At 35.6% G+C, this 25,177-nt stretch overlaps 1 protein-coding gene across 1 annotated transcript; it reads left to right on the top strand.

The window, feature by feature from the left end:
• Nucleotides 1-38: 38 nt before the first annotated feature.
• gatb (glutamyl-tRNA(Gln) amidotransferase, subunit B) lies at nucleotides 39-24,628 on the top strand. Its single transcript, XM_065254693.1, has 13 exons — nucleotides 39-226; nucleotides 550-700; nucleotides 2,572-2,685; nucleotides 5,130-5,328; nucleotides 6,991-7,113; nucleotides 8,521-8,634; nucleotides 10,795-10,879; nucleotides 11,364-11,408; nucleotides 20,723-20,915; nucleotides 22,132-22,265; nucleotides 22,732-22,810; nucleotides 23,526-23,660; nucleotides 24,238-24,628. The coding sequence occupies exons 1-13, from the start codon at nucleotides 63-65 to the stop codon at nucleotides 24,361-24,363; spliced, it is 1,662 nt and encodes a 553-aa protein (XP_065110765.1). The 5' UTR covers nucleotides 39-62; the 3' UTR covers nucleotides 24,364-24,628.
• The last annotated feature ends 549 nt before the right edge of the window (nucleotides 24,629-25,177 follow it).

Here is a 25,177-nt window from a genome sequence, read left to right on the forward strand (position 1 = left end):
CCAGCGTTTCTAACGGCGTTGTAGAACTACATATACCAGCTGCCCGTATACAAAACACGACAATGGCAGCCTCCTCGTCAGGATACAGTAATATGCTCTTCAGGCTGAAGAAATATGGTAGTAAAACACAAAGTTTGTATCATATTGATACTTTTAATTTTATAATAAGGAGAATATGGACGTCGGAGTCTAAAAATCAAATTCAGTCGAAAGTAAAGACTAAAAGGTAGGTGTCAGACTGCAAAATACATTCTGGGTAGCATACCTATTAAGCTTGCTGACATTGGAGACACGGGCGTTTTTTCTTATATCATGAGGTCACAAAATGAATTTGAGCCTAACGTTCTCTCTGACGACAAACCACATTTGTCTTCCTTATTGTCTATTGACCTTCACTTCATTTGTTTGCTAAAAACTTTTACACACACAGTACATACCTTCAACACACTTCAAAATAGTGTTTGTCTTTATTTATTATGCAATGACATTTTATAATTATATTTTAGAAATATAATTGAGACAAATTATGTTTATGTCCTGCTGTTTTAGTCTTCCTCAGATGGTTGGTGTTGTTGGTCTGGAAGTCCATGCTCAGATTCACTCCAAATCAAAGCTCTTCTCTGGATCTCATGTTAGATTCTTGGCTCCACCAAACTCACTTGTCTCACATTTTGATGCATCATTACCAGGAACACTGCCGGTGAGTAAAACGTGATTTAAAGGGGACATATCATGAAAATCTACCTTTTCCGTGTTCAGGTGCTATAAGTGGATTCCCAGTGCATTTGTCAACCTAGAAAATGCAGGGCTCGCAAAATCGCTACCCCGACGTCCAAGGGCTATTGTGAATTCCTACCAAAATGTATCTCCGCCTTGCCCGTCGGGCTATCTTGGGGAGGAAATAATATTTTTATGTTTTTGAATTGTCTCAGATTTAGTTGTGTAATTATATTGTATGTAATTCGGCGTCCTCTTGTCAGGAAATTAAGTGAAAGCATAATTAAACCCATCTTTTAATGTGCACGTCTGATATGCGCTCGACCCTCTGCATGCGCTTCTCCCGGATTCGCTCTTCACGAGCACCTCAACAAAAAAAGTGCGAACTCAAGTCATTAATAAAATAACTTAATTTCGTTTTTACCTCATAGACTAACATTGTTTTTGCCGCTAAAACAATGTTGGTCTATGAGGTAAAAACGAAATGACGTTATTTTTTTAAATGAAACAACGTTTCTCTAAAATTTTGCGTTTCTTTTTTCTTTCTTCACTTACTAACTGAAATATGTGAGAAGGAAAATATATTTGATTGATTTCCGATCGATTTGACATGTCTAGGCTATTAAGAGAATATGATGTTAGAAGCTTTGATAGGTGACTAAACAGCAGTGGTAAAATATGTTTACCTAAAGCGAATAGAATGTGTGTTTGTCATTTCATTTTACCTCAGAGTCTAACATTATTCTAACGAAAATAAACTGCTATTGTAAGATCTGTTAACCTAAAGAGAATTAAATGTTTAGTCCTTTTTAATAAATATCTGTTCTAAGTCTTCTATATTGTGTTAAAGTCACTGGTTGTTTATATATTTGATAAAATACCATGTTATCTAAATACAATGTGTGATGTGTTGAGGTATTTTGTATTCAAAATAACCTGTGTTAAAATACAGTCATATAATATTTCAGTAATAGAACAAATTAATTATTCTAACGTTAGGGGAACGTTTAACTAACCTAAAAATAACGTTAGGGGAATGTTTATTTTCTTAAAGAAAACATTCCTGGCTAACCAAAATCCTTGAAAAATAACTCTTGAAACCAAAGATTGTTAGCTGGGGAGGGGCAAGAATAGTTGGCTTACATGGAAATCCAGGATTTATCAATATTCTACATTAAACAATGCATTTTTTATTCGGGCTACTTATATTCATGTGGGGCTACCACAAATTAAAGAGTGCCTGCCCGAAGGGCTTTCAGGGATATTAAAATTTTGCGAGCCCTGAAATGAGAAAAAGAACAACCCAGTAGCTTAGTTCTGGTAAACCATTCTTTGCAAGCATGTGAAAAAATAGGTCATTGAAATTTGGCTCCCCTATTATGAATGCCCCTTAATCTGCACTATCCAACCATGACACGATCATTTAGTGCAGAGATCAGCTCATTTGCATTTAAAATGACACACCCAAAAAACGCATATTTTTGCACACACCTACAAAGTGGCAATTTTAACATGCTATAATAAATTATTTGTATGGTATTTTGAGCTGGAAATTCACATACATACTCTGGGGACACCAAAGACTTATTTGACATCTTAAATGTCCCCTTTAACAAAATGTTAAGTATGCTGTGAATTGTATATAACTGTATACATCTGTGAAATATATTTAAAGATAAATAATATTATAGTAAGTGCTCTTATGGTTGTTCATTAAACAAGTGTGTCTTTAGCCTCTTCTGCATGCAGCACATAAGTTCCTTTAGTTGTATTATATATCTGTCATTTCTGTGCATTATTTTTAAGTGTTATTGAATGTCGTTGTGTATCTTTGTCACTGCTGCATTCTCTAAGGTGCTGAACAGGAGATGTGTGGAGGCCGCTGTAATGACGGGTCTTGCTCTCAACTGTACCATCAACAGAAAGTCACTGTTTGATAGGAAACACTATTTTTATGCGGACATGCCGGTGAGTTCCCATTGCTGCACACATCGGGGTGCCCTAAAGAGTTTGTGCCATAGGTTCATCTTCTGTTTTCAAATCATGAAGTGCTGATGACACATGCCAGAGACAAGAACATTTGTCTGTATGTGGTTATTGTTTTTGAATAGCTTCTTTATGGATCCACAGCTTGGAAAGAGACGTGCACATGTATCTAGTACATCACTCTGTGTATCTCTGAGCTTTATTGGAGAAGTGATGAGTCCTCTGTGCTGAACAGCAAACCGTATGGCTGCATCTAATATAGATGAATAACTCTGTCAGCTCAGTAGTCAAGCTCTGTGTTCAACAGTATTTCAGCATTGGAACAGAATTTTTGTGTAAACCGTAAACCCTTATACAAATGCAAATTTCCCCCCAGTGTATGTCATCATAAATGCATAAAAATAACAGATAATGCCCCACAAACCTCACTATAGCTAAGACCTAGTAAACAATCTCTGTCTGAAAAACCAGACATGCTGTCTTAACACACCGCTTGTGAATATTATGTCATAAACATTGATTTAAAACCCAAATTTAATCACTTAACTGTTTACTGGAAACAGAATCTTTTGAGCCAAAAATCAAATTATATATTTGGTCAGTGACAAACTAGGCTAACTGTCCATGCTAACCTAAGTTAGACTAATTGACAGATTTTTTTAGGATTGTAGGTAATGCAGTACTTCATTAGTATTTTAGCAAATAAACACAAATAAGTTATAATAACACTGATACACTATCCTTTAAAAAACACCAAACACTGTGCTCATATTAGGCCTGTCTTTCAAGGTTTATGTGTTAGCACAAAAAAAATCAATTTCCATCTTGAGGAAATTGACGAGATTGTTATCTCCGGAACCCAAATGTCTTTTCAACAACCCTTCCTTGGCTACAGTCTCTTTGCCGATTGATTTTCATTACAGGACCGCATCCAAATTGAAGCAAGATACCCTGATAAAGACACACGGTTAGAACAATATCCTTGCATGTGAGATAAATTTGTAGTAAACTGCAATAATAAGGTTAAGTGTTTATTCTGGCACAAAATAATAATAGCAAGGCAAATTCAATTATGAGTTCATGCATATAGCCCTAATTGAAAATAAAAGTGTTTTGTCCAGATACACTAAATTTTCTTAGTTAAAGTAAAGAGAGGCCAAGTTTTAAGTGAAATGTTACAGGAACTGTAACCAGCATCCAAACTGGAACACTGATCAGTGTCATTTCTTTCCATGAGCACTGAAGTATGTTTGGAAAGACATTTATTGCTGACATTTCCTGATAGGGTCACATCACACTAGGCTGAATCTGCTGCAGTATAACGTAATTGGAACATGTTATCAAGTTTTAAACGAAAATTATTAGCATTCACAGACAATGGATTTAAAAGAGTGTTTGAATGAGAAAGCTGGAGACTGATATAGAGAAAGTCATTTTGGACCAACGACTAATTGTCATTTAATTTGTGTAGTGTTGAAATGAGTTTGTTTTTTGTGCTAATGATAAATTAGTTGATCAGGTACAACACACAGATGGTAGTGGTTAATTGCGTTTTTCCTCTTCTTTTAGTCTTTTGCATTCCAATAACCATGCTGAATTTCTAGTGGCTTTTGGTCATGGGGTTGCCATAGCAACAGTTACAAGTGCTCTGTTTTGCTTCACACTAAAATTGAAGGAGATTGTAGCCAAATCACAGAGCCGGATCGCTAGTATCTGCATGGAGAATTTTGGCATCTCTTAACCATTCATTTCCATTAAACACCAGATTCGATTACTGTTCTTTCGTGGTCTAATATTAATTTTGAAGGTCATCAGTTTAAAATTTGTCAAATGAGGTCTGTATGAGGTATAACCCACATTATAGTAACAGTAGCTACCAGTCGCCTAAAAAAGCAGAAGGCAAAATCCTTTCATGCCTAGATCAGGGCTGTTAAGATTTGCCCACGTAGGATCCCCAAAAACCTAAACTAACACACCTGCCTGTAAATTTCAAGCAGTCCTGAAGGTCTTTATAGAGGGCCGGACATCACGTGACCTTTTTCGTTTACGCCACCCTGCAGGCAGGCAAGAACAGCCGGAAGCTGTTCTGTAAAACTTTACAGATCCCTATAATGCCTTTAAATGTGTATCAACCTATTATTTTCCACATTTTAAACTCATTTCAGGGTTACTATTAAACATAATACGCTTATACAATCACTGATGCCAATGCTACAGCACTCAAACGCTCTATAATTGCCTACCAAAAGGCAGAGTTAAGGCTGTGTGCCATCGACTGCAGGAGCTCTATAAGCTTGTTTTGGTGTGTTTGTTTATGGTTCTAGATGATCTAGAGATAAACTACTGCATAGCAAATACATATGGTTTCAATAAATATGCCCGGCATTCCTTAATTGCTTAACATTTGTGTGTGTGTTCATTTTCAGGCAGGCTATCAGATCACTCAACAGAGGCTGCCCATAGCAGTGAATGGCATTCTGGTCTATAGTCATTTTGAAGGTCGCAGAAGGAACCAAGTGCTGAGCAAGAGTGTGAGAATTAAACAGATCCAAATAGAGCAAGACAGCGGAAAGAGTCTTCATGACGATGAACAGAATCAGACGCTTATAGATCTCAACAGAGCAGGTGCCATTTATACATCACTCTCATACAGAGTTTTAAATGAGTGTCTCACTACTTTTTATGTAAACATTAGAAACATAACACGTTTTTTAAACGTGTTAAAGAATCCCTACAATTAATTCAATAATTGATAATTAAATGTGACTTTGGTTTAGCTTAGATATCCTCCTGACCGCTCCAACAAATAATATCATGTAGTGATATTTCTGACAAACTTCGGAAAATATGTTATAAGATTAATTGTAGTGAAAACTATTCTTAGTTATTATATAAATCACATTTTTTGTGTGATAACATGTATGATAACAAAAATCAATTTATGATGAAACGTTTGGCAATACTTAACATTTGTTTAACCAGCTGGTCCCTACCAAGTGCTAATGTACAACCCAATTATTCCTCTCTTTTAATTTTATTTACTTATTAATTTAATACATTTTCCCTATTAAATTAATTTGATTTACTCATGGAAAATAACAAAAGTTAGATATTTGAATTGTAATCCAGGGGTCGAAATTAAATATTTTATTAGGTAGCACTGGCACTGTCAAATTTAAAAGTTAGCACCAGCGAAAATTTAGGAGCATACATTGAAAATTATAGGAGCACCACAACTTCATCATCCTGAAGTTTAAAAGTTTGAATCAAACTTGATCTTAAAATATTTGCCACACATTTGACTTGTGCTTGGCCCATTTTTATGCTTAAAATATGCTTAAAATGTGTAGATTCATGGGGCCCTATAAATACCATTTAATATTATTTTAAATTCAGTTTTTTATTTTTACCTATCCCATTTTTTTCTGTTTAAATTTTTATTATCACTTTTCATTTTCTTTAATGATCAATTACATTTCGCTTATCAAACAGCATGTTTAATAAACTGAATTCATAACATGTAAAAATTTATATTTTATAAAATAATCAAATAAAAAACTAATCAATTTTCATGAAAACATTGCATTTTTTTGTCAAAGTGCTGCATAACAAAACTCTGTTTAAATAAAAAAATGGAAAGTACAAATCTTTTGAAAGTGATTATATTACTTAAGAAATAAAAAAATTGAAAATCAATTTGTATTATTTTAAAAGTAGATTTTACTATACAATAGTAATATCAACTTTCAACTTTATTATGTTTAACTGACTTTTATTTTGATAGCATCTCTGAATATGAACTTCATGTATTCGTGTTCTCGGATGCTAAACTGCACGAACCTAAGTAATCTGGATAAAGTCTCATTGGTCTCTGAGACGTTTTGTAAAGAAATTAAAACAGGTCGCGCACCACAACAATAATTTGCATTCGCACAAACTCTTCCAAATATATTTTGAGGTTGCACCAATTAAATTTAAGCAAAATATCAGATGGTCACAGTTTCAAACCCTGTAATCAGTCACAAAATTAGGTAAAATTATTGCAAAGATAGCAAATTTGATATAAAATAAAAAACAGCTCATCAACATTTTCTGAAAGCTAAACACTTGTTCTCATTGACTAATTGTTGAAGTTTTGTACCTTACTTGTGGCCATTTCTGATGTGAAGAAGGCTATATGTCACTGTAGGTGTGATGGAGTTTCTAAAATGAAGTCTTTCTAGGTGTAGGTCAGATGTAAATAGTAATGGAGTTTCTGATATTAAGGCAGTCTTTCTGTCTCTTTAGGTGTAGGTCTGGTGGAGCTGGTGATGGAGCCGGATATGTGTTGTGGAGATGAAGCAGCTGCTGCCATCAGAGAGCTCCAGCTTATCCTGCAAGCCCTTGGCACCTGTCAGGCCAACATGGCCGGTAACTTAACACACCCAGTACAGCTATTCATATTGTTTGAAGTATTTATTATCTATTCAAATGTATTCCCATCATGTTAGGTCTCACCTCTAATAAAATATCATGCTAAATATATGTTATTTTACCTATGGGAGAGGAGATCATTTTCAGATACATGTCTTGTAGGACAATTTTTTTTAAAATTGGAGATACCAGATTGTCCTTCCCCCAACTTGTGTATAGATCAACCTATTTATGGATTTACTTGTTTGTAGATTAAAACACTTCCTGCCATAAATATAGCCATAGATTCTAGAATAGCTTTACGAAATGAGTAAACAAACAAACAAACTTCTCAAAAATTTCTGCAATTTACTAGGAATGCAATTTACTAAATGGTGCTAGTGACATACATAGTATAGCTTTAAATATACAACATTTTGGGGCGGTTTCCCGGACAGGGTTTATGTTAATCCAGGACTAAGAATAAGCCTTATTAATAATAGGTAATTTAACCTACAGGTGTGCATCTTAAGACAAAACAATGTCAACGTCAATATGTTAAAATTAAACAGGACAAGGTGTTTTTAAATTGAAGCAGCTGAAACCTGCATTTTAGTCTGGGACTAGGATAAGCCCTGTCTGGGAAATCGCCCCTTAAAGTCGCCATGAAACGGAAGTAGCGATTGCCTTATTTTCCCCGTGGTGACGTATATCCGAATGAAACGGCTTTTGAGATGAAATAAGGCAGGGCTGGATTTGAATTTGTCCATCGAGATCTGATTGGATCGTTTGAAGTTGGGTCGTGTTGCTAATTGCTAATCGCTGCGATCTTCTCCCGGACCCCGCCCACCTGCCATACTTTTGACCGGAAGTGAAGAGAAATCGTTTTGAGGAGGGGAGGAGATTTGCATTTTTGATTAAAGATTATGAGCACACACAAATTTTTTTAAAATAATGAAGCTCACAGATAAGTCATTTGTTATTAATACCACAATATTAAAAATATATATATAGTTTTTCATTTCAATTTCATTGTGACTTTAAAGAACATTGGTTAAATGTAAATTTTATGTAGGAAATACAAATTAGAAAAGGAAAAATATCAAATAACTAACATTTCTCATAATGAAAGTGTCATTGATCAATCAAACCACTGTCTTCCTGTCATTAAAATTTCAAGAAATGTGGTTTCATCAAATTCCCCAGAAGCAAAATACAGCAAATTGTTTATCAGATGCAGATCATTCAGCAGTGCACAGGGCAATGCAGAATACAGTATTTTATGCAAATAAATCATTCAAATTCAAATATATGCACTGTTTGCTAAGCAGGATTTTGGAGAGCTGTTGATGGTTGAATGGTAATTGACTGTTTGGAGTCATGCTATCAACCTCTCTCTATCTGTTTCTCTCCCTTTTCTCACAGAGGGTCAGCTTAGAGTTGATGCTAATGTGTCCGTCCATCGACCTGGTGATCCTTTAGGAGTGAGAACTGAGGTCAAAAACATCAACAGTGTCAGACACCTGGCCAAAGCCATAGGTGAGAATATATGTGCAGATGACCCTCCTTTAACCACACAGAGTGTAATTTATATACATTATGCATTTCTCAGAGGAAGTTAAAACTTATCTTTTTTATGGATATTAAGTTCTCACTGTTGATACGAAAGTTTTTTAGTATGAATCAGAAAATCTCTTTGCCATTCCACTGTACATACAGAGCATTGCCTAAGAAGTGAAATAGTTTTAGAAATGTTTTATTTAGCTTTAAATATTATTATATAACCACACTTCTTAGTAGTAACTGATAACTGTATTGGTATGAAATCAGATTTTTAGTGTGCAAAACCTATTGAAACTATTGAATTTTTTTCAAGTATTTATTGGTTACATCATCCACTTTGTAATTTTTGCAAGCAGGTATTAAAGTAAACACGCAGTAATACAGAATATTAAAGAACATGGGTAATATTAAAGCAGTGATTTGTTTCATTTTTGGCAGTATTGTTGTTTGATTAATCTTAAAGTGACACTGCACTTTTTTTAAATATGCAAATTTTCCAGCTCCCCTAGACTTAAGCATTTGATTTTGACTGTTTTGGAATCCATGCGCTGTACCATTTTTAGCATAGCTTAGCATAGTCTATTGAATCTAATAAGAACATTAGCATAACGCTCAAAAATAACCACAGAGTTTCAATATTTTTCCTTTTTAAAACTTGACTTGTATGTAGTTACATCGTATACTAAGACCGATGGAGAATTACAAGTTGTTATTTTCTAGGCCAATATGGCTAGCAGGGCTCAAAATTAACTTTTTTATTTGGTAGCACTGGTGCTCCCAACTTTAAAGAGTTAGGAGCACCAGCAAAAATTTAGGCACATCCATCCAAAAATTTAAAAGCACCACAACTACAATGTATATGTTAATAGACTTATTTTATTAAAAATCAAACAACACCAGCGGGCTTTACACATCCTATGGCTATTTTACAGGATTTACAGTAAACACAGTAAGTTACATCGAGCCATTTTCATAGCGGAGACACTCGAAATCTTTAAGTCACTCTCTCCGAAAGGTTTAACGTCAAGTCTTATTTTCCTGTGGTGGAGTCGCATTTGAATCCGGATCGTCGTCATTAATTACAGTAGTAATCGACTCGTTCTCGTCATGCTCGCGGTTTGTCTTTTCACATTTTCGCGCTTCACGTACCAACGTAGCACGGCAACAAGGAATGACTGACGCTCATATTAGCCAATCTGCGGTCTTCATTAAACGTAAGAACTTAATGGTGAAATTTGATTGGTTATGTAATGTTGTAGAGAATACTGAACCTGGGACAGCAGCACGCAGCATCACAATCTAAATCAAGTCGCACCACAACAAAATGGGCAGTCGCATAAATGCTCCCAAATATTTTTTAAGGTCGCACAGATTAAATTTTGTTGGCGACCAAAATAGTCGCAATTTCGAGCCCTGGCTATAAAGTGGTACCGCCAAACCTGGAGATCGGCTGAATGGATTCCAAAATGGTAAAAATCAAATGTTTAACTCAAGGGGAGCTGGAAAATGAGCATATTTTCAAAAAAAGTGAAGTGTCACTTTAACAACACATTTAACATAGTTTTTTCCCCTTTTTTTTTTCGTTTTAACTTAACACCAAACCAAATCACTGTACTTTTGACATTGCTAATTGGAAGTGTGTCTTGTGTTGTTGGCACATTAGCCTAGCATCACGTGGAGGGGCTGAGTACTCCAGCTCTGTCTTGTGTGAAATGTTTTATCAAAAACTTTCACTCAAAGGAAATCTCTATAACCTGAAAATTGGGTACTAACAAACTGTGTTGTGCTTTGATTAAAAGTCAGAATAAGCTATTAAAAAAAGGAAATATTATGGATGTTAAGGAACCTTTTTCAAACCCTTCCTTGAGAAAATTTTTGTAATTAAATGAATATGGTATTGTTTTGATGTCTTGCAAAGGACAGCCAGTCCATTTGTTTCAATACATTATCCTATTTCAAAACGTTATCCTCTATAGCTTTTGGAGGGAATTAGCACAATTCCTTCCAAAAGCTCATTGAGCAGTCAAGAGGAAAATCACTGATGTACACGGCCATATCTGCAGTACTTCAGGGTCTTTAGTTGGCAGAAGATTTTGCTATGGTTTGATTGGTCTTCTCTTGGTACCTGTTCAACAGACTATGAGATCCAGAGACAGATGGAGCTTCTCCAGAGTGGTGGGAGGGTTCTTAATGAGACTCGTGCCTTCGACAGCAAATCTGGGTAAGACGGCCCAGAACAGCCAGATTTCTACAAGTACTGTATTCTCCTGTGACATCGGCTAGAGGAGAGAAGTGTAATTCAACGCTCTGTTTTACATAGTTGAAGTCCTCAGACTTTATTGGTTTTATACTTAACTATATTTTAAACCCACAGCAACTTTAACATTTTTATTAAAGTCATATTTATTTTCCAGATTCCGTAGCTGTAAGGATCACACATTAACTCTGTACTAGTCACACAGTAGTTTAAACATGGACAGGACAATTGTCTCAATTTCCTGTTTAATCTGTGATAGAAGATGAATTTGGTTATTTGTGTCTTGTTTTGAGGTACATACAGTACTGTGCAAAAGTCCCATGCGTGCCATCATTAGATTTGTTGTTTTGGCAATATTTTCGTATATATATATTAGTAGGTGCATATAATGGAGACCTTAGGTCAATGCAGATTGATTGATTGTCTCATATCTCTGTCGCTTCTCTAGTTACACTGTTCCAATGAGGGATAAGGAAGGCCTACAGGACTACAGGTGTGTAAAATACTGTATATCACTGAATCCTACAGGTAAGTCAAGTAAAAGCTGCTCCATCCTGTGGGGTGCTACAGAGAGTTCAGATGGAGGATAACAGTAGAGGACATAGGAAAGAATGATGGAACAGATCAAGAGTAGATGGAAAGCACAGGATTAAAGGAAAACGGGTCAAGGAAGAAAATACTTGACAATCAAGGGAGAAGCAGAAGGATGGATAAAAGTGAATATGGAAGGAGAAAAAGAGAATCATGGGAGAAAACAGATGAGGGGGGAAACAGGAAGACTATTGTAAGTGTTGATGCAGATGGAAAGATAATGAATCATCAGTCCTCCACATGGGGCATAGGAAGCAGTATGGGGGTAATATGATGCCAATATTATTGAAAATGGACAGAGTAAAAGTCACAAAGAGATATTACAACTTGTAAACACAAAACGCAATCTACAAATAGATTAAAAATCCACAAACACAGTCCTTGTGATCCGCAAATGTAAAACAAGATCTACGAATCGTCTTTGTGATCCACAAATATAAAGCATGATTTACAAAAAGAAATCAGTGACTTGTACTTGAAAACCAGAATTTGAATGAATGTAAAGTGACTTCTTTGCAGATGAAAATCATTTTCTATTTGTAGATTGTGTCACATTTGTTTTCAGAATTCTGACACTATTGTTTCGCTTTGGTGACAAAATAATGCCATAATCGTTGAAAATGAAGAGACTACAATTTGTAAACACGAAACAAATCTGCAAATAGGTTCCAAAACTGCAAACAAACTCCTCATGATCTGCAAATGTAAAACGAGATCTACAAATATATAAAAATCCACGAACAGACTCTTCATGACATACAAATATAAAATGCGATTTACAAATAGATTTAAAATCCGCAAACCAACTCTTTATGATTCACAAATAGAAATCATCGACTTGTACTTGACAAACAGAATTTAAATGAATGCAAAGTGATTTGTCTGTGCATGAGGGTCATTATTTGTTTGTAGATTGTGTTGCATTTGTTTTCAGAATTTTGGCACAACTGTTTCGCTGTTTTCCATTAAAAAAATCTACAAATGCCCTCCTCACAATTTGCAAACAAACACAGTCTAACTTGTATTTTCCAACCATTGTAAAAAGACATTCTTACACATTCTGTGCAAAGTTCAGCATGCAAGTGTTGAATCTGTGTTTGCAGATCACAGGGCATTCACGAATCCTTCTGCACAAGTCTACAGATCTTTTTGGCACTATCTTTCCGCAGAGTTTGTCACTACGATCCACGCGTGTAGTCAGCCAATCAGGGGTATTGCTTCAAAGTAATGCCACGCCCCCTCAATAAGCTCTTTTCAAAATAAAAGCTGGGCTCACTGCCATTTACCGTTGCCGGTGTTACAGCGCTGAAAGGCGGCCAGACCGCGTTATCGATATTATATTAATGATATTAAAGCATTTATGTATAGCATGGCAAATATGTAGCATTAACGTGAACTAGAACAACCCTTGTTTAAGTTATTATCAGTGCCTGACAATTCAGCCGAGGTCATTAAATCGTTAAAAACACTGCATGAAGCGGTTTTATGCTTAAAACATCAGTGTCTCTTCAACGAACATTTGCCGAGCGTCAGCGAGCCAGCTGGATGGAGTGGAGCTGCTAAGGTGACGCAGCTAACATAAAGCAAGCGGGTGCAACGATAATATTGGATGTAACTTGCCGTAATTAACAAAAACATGAGCCTTATTTGACAGCAGCACTAATTGAACTATTTGACCATATGCATTTGATATACATACCGTGACCGGAATGCACTTACAAATCGCGCTGTTATTAGAAACATTTAACTGTTTCCAGACTGAGCATGGAGACAAGCACAAGCCGTTTATAGAAGCAGCTGCCTGTCAGCGTGTACGGAATATAGTCAAAACGGTCTCGGTTTTTAGACCGGCAGTCTGCCTGTGCCATTCCACCCTAATCCGGACTGCAAATTACATGTTAATATTATATCCACCATTTACAATCCTTCCTTTAAGGTCTGTTCTGCTTTTAACAGCTCAAAGCTATTACTCTCTGTAGCTTTCGAGTCCGTTGTAGGCTACAGGTAAATTTTGCAGTTGTTTTAGTTAACTTTGCAGAGCATTTTATTGTCGGAAATGGTCCTGGGCTGGGTTTTCCTATAACGATTGAACTTAGCACTCAAGAGTGCTTTCTACAAGGTAAAACGATCGCTCGCAGCTGGGTTTTAAGTGCTACTAACGAGTCGCTATCCCTTTGTCAAGTGCTGAAATGTCACTTACTGAATGACTCGTAATTGTAGCAGAAGCTTGTTTAGGCTAATGATCTTCAGCCGATGTGCACTAATATTTTTTAAAATATTATTAATTATTTTTCAATGACTTATTAAATGTTTTAATAATTTGTGCATCATGAAATATTCTTTTTTTCATATTTAGTTAGGACTCGTCCCACTGCGCAATGCCTTCTGCATTTTATAATATAGTTTAGATTTTTCTTTTTATTTGTTGTTTATTATCTATGTTTATTTATTATTAAGGATTATTGCATTGTACCGTAAATATTTATTTGGTTTCTTTAATCAGATGCCATACCCTTCAAAAAAATATTTTTTTACTGTAGCCTAGATGAATTATAGCAGCAATTGGTAGGAACCATTTATCAATTTGCTAGTACCAACTTTTACCAAAATTGTACCAAATACGTTTTCCTTCTTAATTAATTTATGTTTAGTCATTTAAATTTCATTTCTCGTTTGAATTTTAAATATATTATATTAAAGTAATTTAAACAAATAAACAAAGAAAAAAAACCCCAATAAATAAATATAGCCTACATTTAAAACATTACATTATCGTTATTGCAGGAGTGCAATTTGCTGGTTGTCCTGCAGGTGACCTTGTAACACTGCTGTCTTACGATGCACAAATTAACGATTACTCCAGAGCACTCGTAGAACTACGATGATTTTCGAGTGCTACTTAAGCTACAAAGCTTTTGGGAAACGGCCCATAATTCTAAGATGAATTTTAAGATTGTTTTTACGATCTACTTAGCGATGCTTTTGGGAAACCCAGCCCTGCTCGTTTGGAATTTGCCTGGCGCACAGCTCTAGTCAGAAAGATTAAAAGGCGGGCTTTGTTTTTAAAAAATGTAATGCATTTCTTGATACTACAATAATGAACAAGTCACCCATTTATCAAGTATCGATTCATTATTTTCACTTAATCCTTTTTGCTTTTTACAAAAAGTAGAATAGGCACGCATATTCTGCATTTATCCAAAATTATGACTGTGGCATGAAGAAACTTTCCTATTTTAGAGAAAAATAAATAAGTTCTTTTGCTATTATTACGTAGCATATATTGATGATTTTTAATAACAAATATGACCATTTTAAACAAACTAAGTACACTGATACAAATAATATGAAAAAAATTATACGCTGGATTTACTAAAAAAAAAAAATACAGTGCAACATTTTTACATACACTTTTTAAAAGTAAGTTTTACATTGAATTTAAGCCTTTGCAATTTAAGCAATTGCAATGTTTAAGTAAGTTTTACATGGAGAAGCAATTAGGCCTACTAAAAATTCCATGTAAAATTTACTTTAAAAAGTGGATGCAAAAATGATGCACTATATTTTTAAGTTAATACAGCCTATTATTTTTTTATAATTATTTAATTTCCTTCTCACAAATTTTACATGATAAAATTTAGGAATTAACTAAATAATGTGTTAATCTAGAATTACTCACATTTTTGCATTATTTTCTACTCAAAAATAGTTTTTCTTTTAACCTATTTTTTATATAATTGACTAATTTTATTTAGTTAAATTTACTAAGCCACAAAACATTTTTTACAGTGTAAAAACCGCATACCCAGCTAGACACTCAAATCGAGCTAGGCACTCAAATCGAGTCAAAACAGTCTTGGCTTTTAGACCCGCAGTCTGCAATCCACCCTCACCCGGACTGCAGGTGACATGTTAAAATTATTCCACCCGTTACATCAAATTATTCCCCCCCTCCCCTTCATTGTCCCCCAACCCTACCACCAGTGAATAAATAAATACATTAAATAAAAACAAGCACTTTAAACAAAAAGCACACAGAATTCTTTTTTTGGTTTTTAACTGAATTCTAAACACTAAAGTTAATTCCTTAAAGTTAATTAAGGGTTAATCCCTAGTCCTCCCCTCGCGAGTTGTTTTTTGTTCAGGGCCTAAATGTGCATTGAAATATAGTTGATGTATTTCATAAAATTAATAAAAGATATACAATTATAAATTATTGTTGAATTATCCCTTTTTCCAAGTATGTCATTATGCACAATGTATCAAACTTTGAAAATGAAACAAAAACAATAACTTAAAAGTCCTTTTAAAAGCAGTAGTTATTAATGACATAACTGCATATACTGTACATTGTATATTTTGCACGTTTCTCATCCTCTTTTTAATCCTGCTTGACTGAAGGCTTCCGTTAGAACGTTTCTCGTTTGTCGTAAGGTTTTTGTACATTAAAGCTGTTGAGTTTCTCCCGCGGACTTTTCCCCCTCGCGCTCGGGCACGCTGTCTGCACGCTGTATATGAACTTGAACGCACCGCCTAAAGTCGAGGGCAGGGCGAACACTTCTAGTTCTAAACAGGTTAACTGAAAGCACAATGACATTAAATGAGCTGACGCCTATTTCGTTTTTTTTTTTCGCAGACGCGCACAGCTCCAGTCAGGACATATTAGCCAGTTTTGTATATCAGTAGGTTCCAAACTATTGCAACCCCATACGTATTTACAAGACCTACATTTTTTTTATAGAAATATAGGGGAAAACACATTTGTTCCCTTTTAGTAGTTTTCTTACAAGTTTACTTAAATAATATTAAAATATAGGGTTGCACAATTATGGCAAAATCATAATTGTTTAGGCTACTGTATTTGCACTGAATTGGAAATGATATATTAGAAAAATACAATGAATTTTCAAGGCTGCAGAGAACATTATAGCAGATATGGCTACTGAGGATTTAATTATATTATTTTAATAGTCAGCGAGTCCCACTCCGGCCCTCATTTTGAGTGTCTAGCTGGGTGCACATTTTTACCGACTTTCTTTTTCTTATTTTGGTAAAAAATTAACAAGTTCTATTATTATGTAGCATACATTGATTTTTTTTATAACAAATATGACTGACTTATTCATTGGCAAATGCAGAACAATGAGGAGAAAGCAAAGGTAGGCTACACGCCTTTCTCCCTTATATGATTAAAGGCTTAACTGTAATTTTTAAAACGAAAGCACATGCTTGTCAAATTTATGCTGGGCTGGATAAATGCAGAATCAACAATATCTTAATTTTTTTTTCGATTTATTTGTTCGTATTCATTGACCCTTTTTTTTCTTGTGCCAATAGCACGGTTGTCTTTTTCCTGTCACTCAGCACGAATTTCTATAGCCTATATTGTTTTCCATGAACACAAATACATATATCAAATACTGCCTGACGAAATTTTTTGACCGAGCCAGCATAAATTTGACAAGCATAAACAATCCGCTTTCGGTTTAAATTTGTTTTTAAATTAAATACATTTTAAAATTACATTTAGCTTATGTTCCCCATGATTAATCTTCTCATCGCAAGGTAGAGGCGTGTCGCCTATGTTCTACATGTTCCTTGTTGTTCTGCATTTGCCAATAAATAAATAAATAAATAGGCTACTTAGTTTGTTTAAAACTGTCATATTTGCTAGATAATAATAGCAAAATAACTTATTTATTTATCACTAAAGGAAGGTTCCTTCAACGCCACAGTCATAATTTTGATTAAATTCAGAATATGCCTGCCTATTCTACTTTTTGTAAAATGCAAAAGGGATTAAGTGAAAATAATTAATCAATACTTGATAAATGGATAGCCTAATCAGTCCTGACTAGAGCTGTGTGCCAGTCACATTCCAAACGAACAGGGCTGGGTTTCCCGATAACGATTAAACTTAGCACTTAAGAGCGCTTTCTACGAGCTACTTAACGAACATTCGTTGTTCATTTACGTGCGTTTCCCAAAGATGCACGTATAACGATCGCTCGCAACTGGGTAATGCAATAATCCTTAATAATAAATAAACATAGATAATAAACAACAAATAAAAAGAAAAATCTAAACTATATTATAAAATGCAGAAGGCATTGCGCAGTGGGACGAGTCCTAACTAAATATGAAAAAAGAATATTTCATGATGCACAAATTATTAAAACATTTAATAAGTCATTGAAAAATAATTAATAATATTTTAAAAAATATTAGTGCACATCGGCTGAAGATCATTAGCCTAAACAAGCTTCTGCTACAATTACGAGTCATTCAGTAAGTGACATTTCAGCACTTGACAAAGGGATAGCGACTCGTTAGTAGCACTTAAAACCCAGCTGCGAGCGATCGTTTTACCTTGTAGAAAGCACTCTTGAGTGCTAAGTTCAATCGTTATAGGAAAACCCAGCCCAGGACCATTTCCGACAATAAAATGCTCTGCAAAGTTAACTAAAACAACTGCAAAATTTACCTGTAGCCTACAACGGACTCGAAAGCTACAGAGAGTAATAGCTTCGAGCTGTTAAAAGCAGAACAGACCTTAAAGGAAGGATTGTAAATGGTGGATATAATATTAACATGTAATTTGCAGTCCAGATTAGGGTGGAATGGCACAGGCAGACTGCCGGTCTAAAAACCGAGACCGTTTTGACTATATTCCGTACACGCTGACAGGCAGCTGCTTCTATAAACGGCTTGCGCTTGTTTGTCTCCATGCTCAGTCTGGAAACAGTTAAATGTTTCTAATAACAGCGCGATTTGTAAGTGCATTCCGGTCACGGTATGTATATCAAATGCATATGGTCAAATAGTTCAATTAGTGCTGCTGTCAAATAAGGCTCATGTTTTTGTTAATTACGGCAAGTTACATCCAATATTATCGTTGCACCCGCTTGCTTTATTTTAGCTGCGTCACCTTAGCGGCTCCACTCCATCCAGCTGGCTCGCTGACGCTCGGCAAATGTTCGTTGAAGAGACACTGATGTTTTAAGGATAAAACCGCTTCATGCAGTGTTTTTAACGATTTAATGACCTCGGCTGAATTGTCAGGCACTGATAATAACTTAAACGAGGGGTTGTTCTAGTTCACGTTAATGCTACATATTTGCCATGCTATACATAAATGCTTTAATATCATTAATATAATATCGATAACGCGGTCTGGCCGCCTTTCAGCGCTGTAACACCGGCAACGGTAAATGGCAGTGAGCCCAGCTTTTATTTTGAAAAGAGCTTATTGAGGGGGCGTGGCATTACTTTGAAGCAATACCCCTGATTGGCTGACTACACGCGTGGATCGTAGTGACAAACTCTGCGGAAAGATAGTGCCAAAAAGATCTGTAGACTTGTGCAGAAGGATTCGTGAATGCCCTGTGATCTGCAAACACAGATTCAACACTTGCATGCTGAACTTTGCACAGAATGTGTAAGAATGTCTTTTTACAATGGTTGGAAAATACAAGTTAGACTGTGTTTGTTTGCAAATTGTGAGGAGGGCATTTGTAGATTTTTTTAATGGAAAACAGCGAAACAGTTGTGCCAAAATTCTGAAAACAAATGCAACACAATCTACAAACAAATAATGACCCTCATGCGCAGACAAATCACTTTGCATTCATTTAAATTCTGTTTGTCAAGTACAAGTCGATGATTTCTATTTGTGAATCATAAAGAGTTGGTTTGCGGATTTTAAATCTATTTGTAAATCGCATTTTATATTTGTATGTCATGAAGAGTCTGTTCGTGGATTTTTATATATTTGTAGATCTCGTTTTACATTTGCGGATCATGAGGAGTTTGTTTGCAGATTTGGAACCTATTTGCAGATTTGTTTCGTGTTTACAAATTGTAGTCTCTTCATTTTCAACGATTATGGCATTATTTTGTCACCAAAGCGAAACAATAGTGTCAGAATTCTGAAAACAAATGTGACACAATCTACAAATAGAAAATGATATTCATCTGCAAAGAAGTCACTTTACATTCATTCAAATTCTGGTTTTCAAGTACAAGTCACTGATTTCTTTTTGTAAATCATGCTTTATATTTGTGGATCACAAAGACGATTCGTAGATCTTGTTTTACATTTGCGGATCACAAGGACTGTGTTTGTGGATTTTTAATCTATTTGTAGATTGCGTTTTGTGTTTACAAGTTGTAATATTTATTTATGACTTTTACTCTGTCCATTTTCAATAATATTGGCCTAAAATTACCCCCATAAAGCAGGCTGATATGAAATAAACAAATAGAACAATTAGTAAAAATAAATATTAATCAAATCAATTAAGAAAAATGTAATGTTTGTATAAAATTTTACATTCATCTAGTTGGCTGATGCTTTTATCAAAAACGATTCACATTGGATTTAAAGGAAAACACCACAGTTTTTCAATATTTTACTATGTTCTTACCTCAACTTAGATGAATAAATACATCCATCTCTTTTTTTCAATGCGTGCACTCTTTGTACAGCACCTCGTGAATGTGTTAACATTTAGCATAGCCCCATTTTTTCCTATGGCTCCAAACAGGGATGAATTTAGCATCCACCAAACACTTCCATGTTTTCCCTATTTAAAGACATGAGTGTTGCATGAGTAGTTACACGAATAAGTATGGTGGCACAAAATAAAACTTGTTTGGAGCCATAGGAATGGGGCTAGGCTAATTGCTAACACATTCAAGAAGCACTGTACAAAGATTAAAAGTGCACGCATTGAAAAAAGATGTTGAGGTAAGAACATAGTAAAATATTGAAAAACGGTAGTGTTTTCCTTTAATGATGGATGTTTGTGCTTTCTAATGCTTTACAATGTTAAACCCCACATAAGAAGATAACTTATGCATTTTAATATAAAATTATTCATTTACGCTCATCTGATGAAAGGAAGTCATTTATTTATTTATATGTGATGGCATAAGGGTAAGTAAAAACATTTTAAAGCAAGCTCAGCCTCTTTTCTGATGGAGCTCCACTGCAGAGAATGTGATTGGCAGAGGCTTGAGTCATGTGGGTGGTTCTGAATGTATAAATATGAAGAGGGTGTGACAGAAAGACATCCAGAGCAGTAGATTAGGTCCTGCGATGACTCAGACCCTGTCATGACAAATAATGGCTTATCTCTGCACCAGATAACAGCACACTTTTCTCTCATTTCACCATGTGACCTTTGTTGAATACATGCTCTCTCTCTCTCTCAGGTTCATGCCAGAGCCCAACCTGCCCCCTCTGTTTGTTTATGAAAGTAAAGCCTCTGTGCCTGCAGACACTGCGCATGACCAGGTTGTGGTGATTGACAGGCTGAGGGACCAATTGCCAGAGCTGCCATCCATGAGGAGGGCACGGCTTGTGGAAACGTACGGCATCCTGCTGGAGCACAGCTTTACGTTGGTGGTGAGAGAGTGCGAGTGTTTAACTCAGATGCATTTCCAACTGTGTCCAGTAGGAGCAGTAGTAATATGTTTTGTTTACACGCTTCTTTGGAATATTTAATTTTGGGTGCATCCCAATTCGAATGCTGTATTTGAAGGGCAGTGATGTCACCACGACGATGGGTGTCCCAATCCAGAGGCTTTTTTAAAAGCCTTCAGATGTGGCCTCCACATGCGTCCTTCGTTTCCGATGAAAGCCTTGACTTTCCCAAGATAGGATGGCCTGCAGCCATATCGCCCTGTAGCCCAAGACTGAAGCTAAGGTTGCCCACTGAAACTAAGTAGGGTTGAGCTTGGTTAGTACTTGGATGGGAGACCTCTTGGAAAAACCTAATTGCTGCTGGTAGAGGTGTTAGTGAGACCAGCAGGGGGTGCTCACTTGCCCATTGGCCTACTATTTATCCCCATATATACTGATTGGCTATATCACTCTGTCTCCTCTCCACTAATAAGTTGGTGTATGGTGGGCATTCTGGCGCAATATGGCTGCCATCGCATCATCCAGATGGATGCTGCATGTTGGTGGTGTTTGAGAAGAATCCCTGTTTCATATGTAAAGCGCTTTGAGTGCTGCAGAAAAGCGATATTATAAATGTAACAAATTATTATTAATGTGCATCTCAATTTAAAAAACAAAAACATTCATAACTGTAAAGGTCACTGTATTACTTTTATAAATTATGTTTTAGTGATGTGAATTAATATTATTGCTGCAATACTGTACGTGTTGGTCAATTTGATATACTATATAAATATATATAATGCGTCATATTCTCTAAAATAAAGGAAAAATTATCTGCTTGCATATTTATATAAGTCCAAATCATTTCAGCTGTTGTGTCCCGCTGACAGACTAGTGGGCGAGAACAGCAAGTGACGCAACTAGACCATTTCATTTTGCTTTGTGGACTTTTTCTGCACCCTTGAAGACTGAGTCCCCGCCTTTGAAGTCTCGTCCTTCGAAGTATCCAGCCTTCGAATTAGGATGCACGTTCTGATTCTTAAAGTGAATTATTTTTGAAAAATGACCAGTGTTCATTGCAGTGTATTTTGAGCACTTATCTTGTCGATCTATACTGAGGTAAAATAATTGTAATAATGAAAACCCTTTCTGTATTATTACTTGATTTACTTGTGATTTTTATATTTATATTATATTTTAAACTGCTGTGTTTCAGAATGAGGATGGGCTTATGAACTACTTTGAAAGTGTTGTTCAGATGACCAAGACAGAACCGAGGAAAGTGATTGGTTGGGTGATAAAGGAGCTGATGGGAAATCTAAATCTTCAGGGTCTTAAAGTGTCTCAGAGGTGGGCTAGCACTCAGAATAATATTTCAGTATTTGCGCTACATCCATAATATTGAAAACTTGAATTAGAATAAACAATTCAGAGAGGAAGCGCGTGTCTCTGTATGCATGCCAGAGGCTTATTTCAAGTTTATTTATTTATTTATTTTATTCTTTCCTACTAACTTTGTTTCCAGGGAGTAAATAATAAATAATGGAAGTTGTGTTTCCTCTGTGCCTGGGGATGTATATACAGGGGATGTTTTTTTTTTTTTTTTTTTTAAGGATTTCTTCTGCTCAATGATTAGAGACGGTCTCAATCATCCCCTCTCATTTGCTAATATTAAGTGAGGCCAAATTGCTCGAGCACACATTAAGGAAACTGTGCTTAAACTTTCCAGTAATGAGTTCTCCTGAGTCTTAATGCCCTGTTTTTGGATTTCCTGCTTTCTGAATTATTTCCTCTAACCATTTCTTCTCTCTTTTAGTCCCATCTCTCCACATGCTCTTTCTGAGCTGATCAATCTTGTTGAATCTGGTCACATCTCTTCTTCAGCTGCCAAGCAGGTAAGAAAAAGCTTTAAATTCTTTGAAAAATCCTTTGTGCTGAGCATATATAGATGCCAAAATCATTATTTAATTTTAAAGTATTGACGAATACAAAAAAGCAATTGTTTAAAGAGCACCTATTGTCTGATTCACGCTTTTACATTTCCTTTGGTGTGTAGGAGTGTATTAGTACATATTAACGATAGTTAGTAAACGATGACGCGAGTTATCGTCTCCAGCGTAAATCTCTTTTCTTGGACTACAACAAACACACGGATTGTAGGCAACAGTTTACTTCCTGGGATTGGTGATGTAGACAAGACCGACATTATTATAATTCCTCCCGCTTCAGACTCACAGCCTGTAAGTTAACTCCTGTTAGCATCGCGCACTAATCTTTCAAACATGGTAAGGAGCGTCACTTTCCAGCTGACGTCAGAGGTATTCAGACCAATCACAACATACTGATTAGCTGGCCAATCAGAGACACAGGGCTTTTCAAATCCGTGTGTTTCAGGAAAAGAGTAAAATCTGGAGCTAAAAAAATTTTTACGGTATGTGCAAAATAATTTTTTTAACCATAAACCACGCAAGCACATTGTATTATACCAAATACACAAAATAACCCTGTTTTTAGCAATGAAATAGGTGCTCTTAAAGTCATGTGTGTGAGGTTCTTCTAAAACTACAGGTCTATTGTGTGCATGTATGTGCGTGTCTATACTGAACACAGGTTTTCCAGGAGATGTGGAAGGTTCCAGAGAAGACGGCAGGTCAGATAGTAAAGGAACTGGATTTATGGATGATAAATGACAGAGATGAGCTATGGAGGATCTGTCAGGGGGTTGTAGACCGTCATCCTGAGGAGGTACGTCCAGATGTTCATCTGCCTTCAAACACTACATTTTAGAAGTGTACAATTGATCAACTTAAAGATCAAAATGACATATGGCAGAGTGAGAATTTTTAAGGGAGTCCTTAAAAAATACCAAGTAAGAAATAATTGACGAAAGGTTGTGGAATTATTTAAAAATAATGCACACCCAAGGTGGTAATGTAGCACGACATGATGAACAGTGTGCATTATTTTCAAATCATTTAAAGGACCAGAGTCATTTATTCTACTTATACTGTGTTAGTAATTAAACTGTGACATGAATTTAAAGACAACCAAACTCATAAAGCAGAAGAATGATGCACAGCACAACGTAAATGTAAAACATGTGCATTGCCTCTTCACTTTTACTGTTTTTTTTTTGCATTGAATTCAATACTCAATCACAAGGATCACACATACTGATAAAATGTATAACTTTAATGCATTGCACATGGCTTTAAATGAAATGTTAATGTTAATCATTGTTAACTGCTAGCAAACTTAGACTTTGATGATTGTCTTTGACCTGCTGCTGAGATTTAATTTGCACATGAATCTGTTATTGCAGGTTCAGATTATCAGAAAGGGAAATAAGAAAGTTTTGAACAAACTGATGGGTGAGGTTCAAAAAGAGACTAAGGGCAGAACCGACCCTGTCCAAGTCAGAGCAATTCTGGAAGACATGACATCATGATCTACTCAAAGTATCAATGCGTGACGGTGTATACTGAACCAGCAACTCCATGGACTAGTGGAATTTACATAATGTTTGCCTTCTCACAATTATCATTGAAGTTAAAATCCTTTGTACAGTTGAAAATTCACTATACTGTAAGATTGAGAGCTAAACAGCTTTAATGCCATGTTGTTATTATTAAACATGAAGATTGTTTTATTCGAAATGGCTTGATAATGTTGTCAAAGAGCTGTTGTGTAATAAACAATTGTTGATGTCATAATTTACCAAGAATAGTGTTACGGAGAAAATAATTTTCTGAGAAAAAAATCTCTATGCAGTGGTGCTGTTTGTGTCTTTTCAAGCAGGACAGGCCAAAGTTGCCTAAAACTTCCACTTGCATATTTCAATCACAGTATTGAGTTCATGAGACTTGGAGGACATTACATAACATTAGTTGGAATTAATACTTTAGCAGTATGTATAATATAGTAAAATGCTCAACATCTGCATGTAAAGCTTCGATAGATACAACAGCTGCATCTAAAGCAGCATGGAACAGCATAGTTTGTGTAGGCTTACTATCGATAATCAAAGCTTAAACGTGCGACATGCGTATGTATGCTAACACATCTAGATTTATTTAACATAAGTATAAGCTTTCTTTGCATAAAAGAAAATGCATTTGCAAATCATTGTTTTTACATTAAAAACGTTTTGGTAATCAAGGTTGTATTATGGCACTTTTCCATTGCATAGTACCCCACGGTTTAGTTTAGTTTGGGTCGGGTCAGCTCACCTCACCTCACACTAGTGTTGTATGAGTCGTTAG

Source organism: Paramisgurnus dabryanus, chromosome 4, assembly GCF_030506205.2.
Source record: "Paramisgurnus dabryanus chromosome 4, PD_genome_1.1, whole genome shotgun sequence".
In the NCBI taxonomy this organism is placed as follows: Eukaryota; Metazoa; Chordata; class Actinopteri; order Cypriniformes; family Cobitidae; genus Paramisgurnus; species Paramisgurnus dabryanus.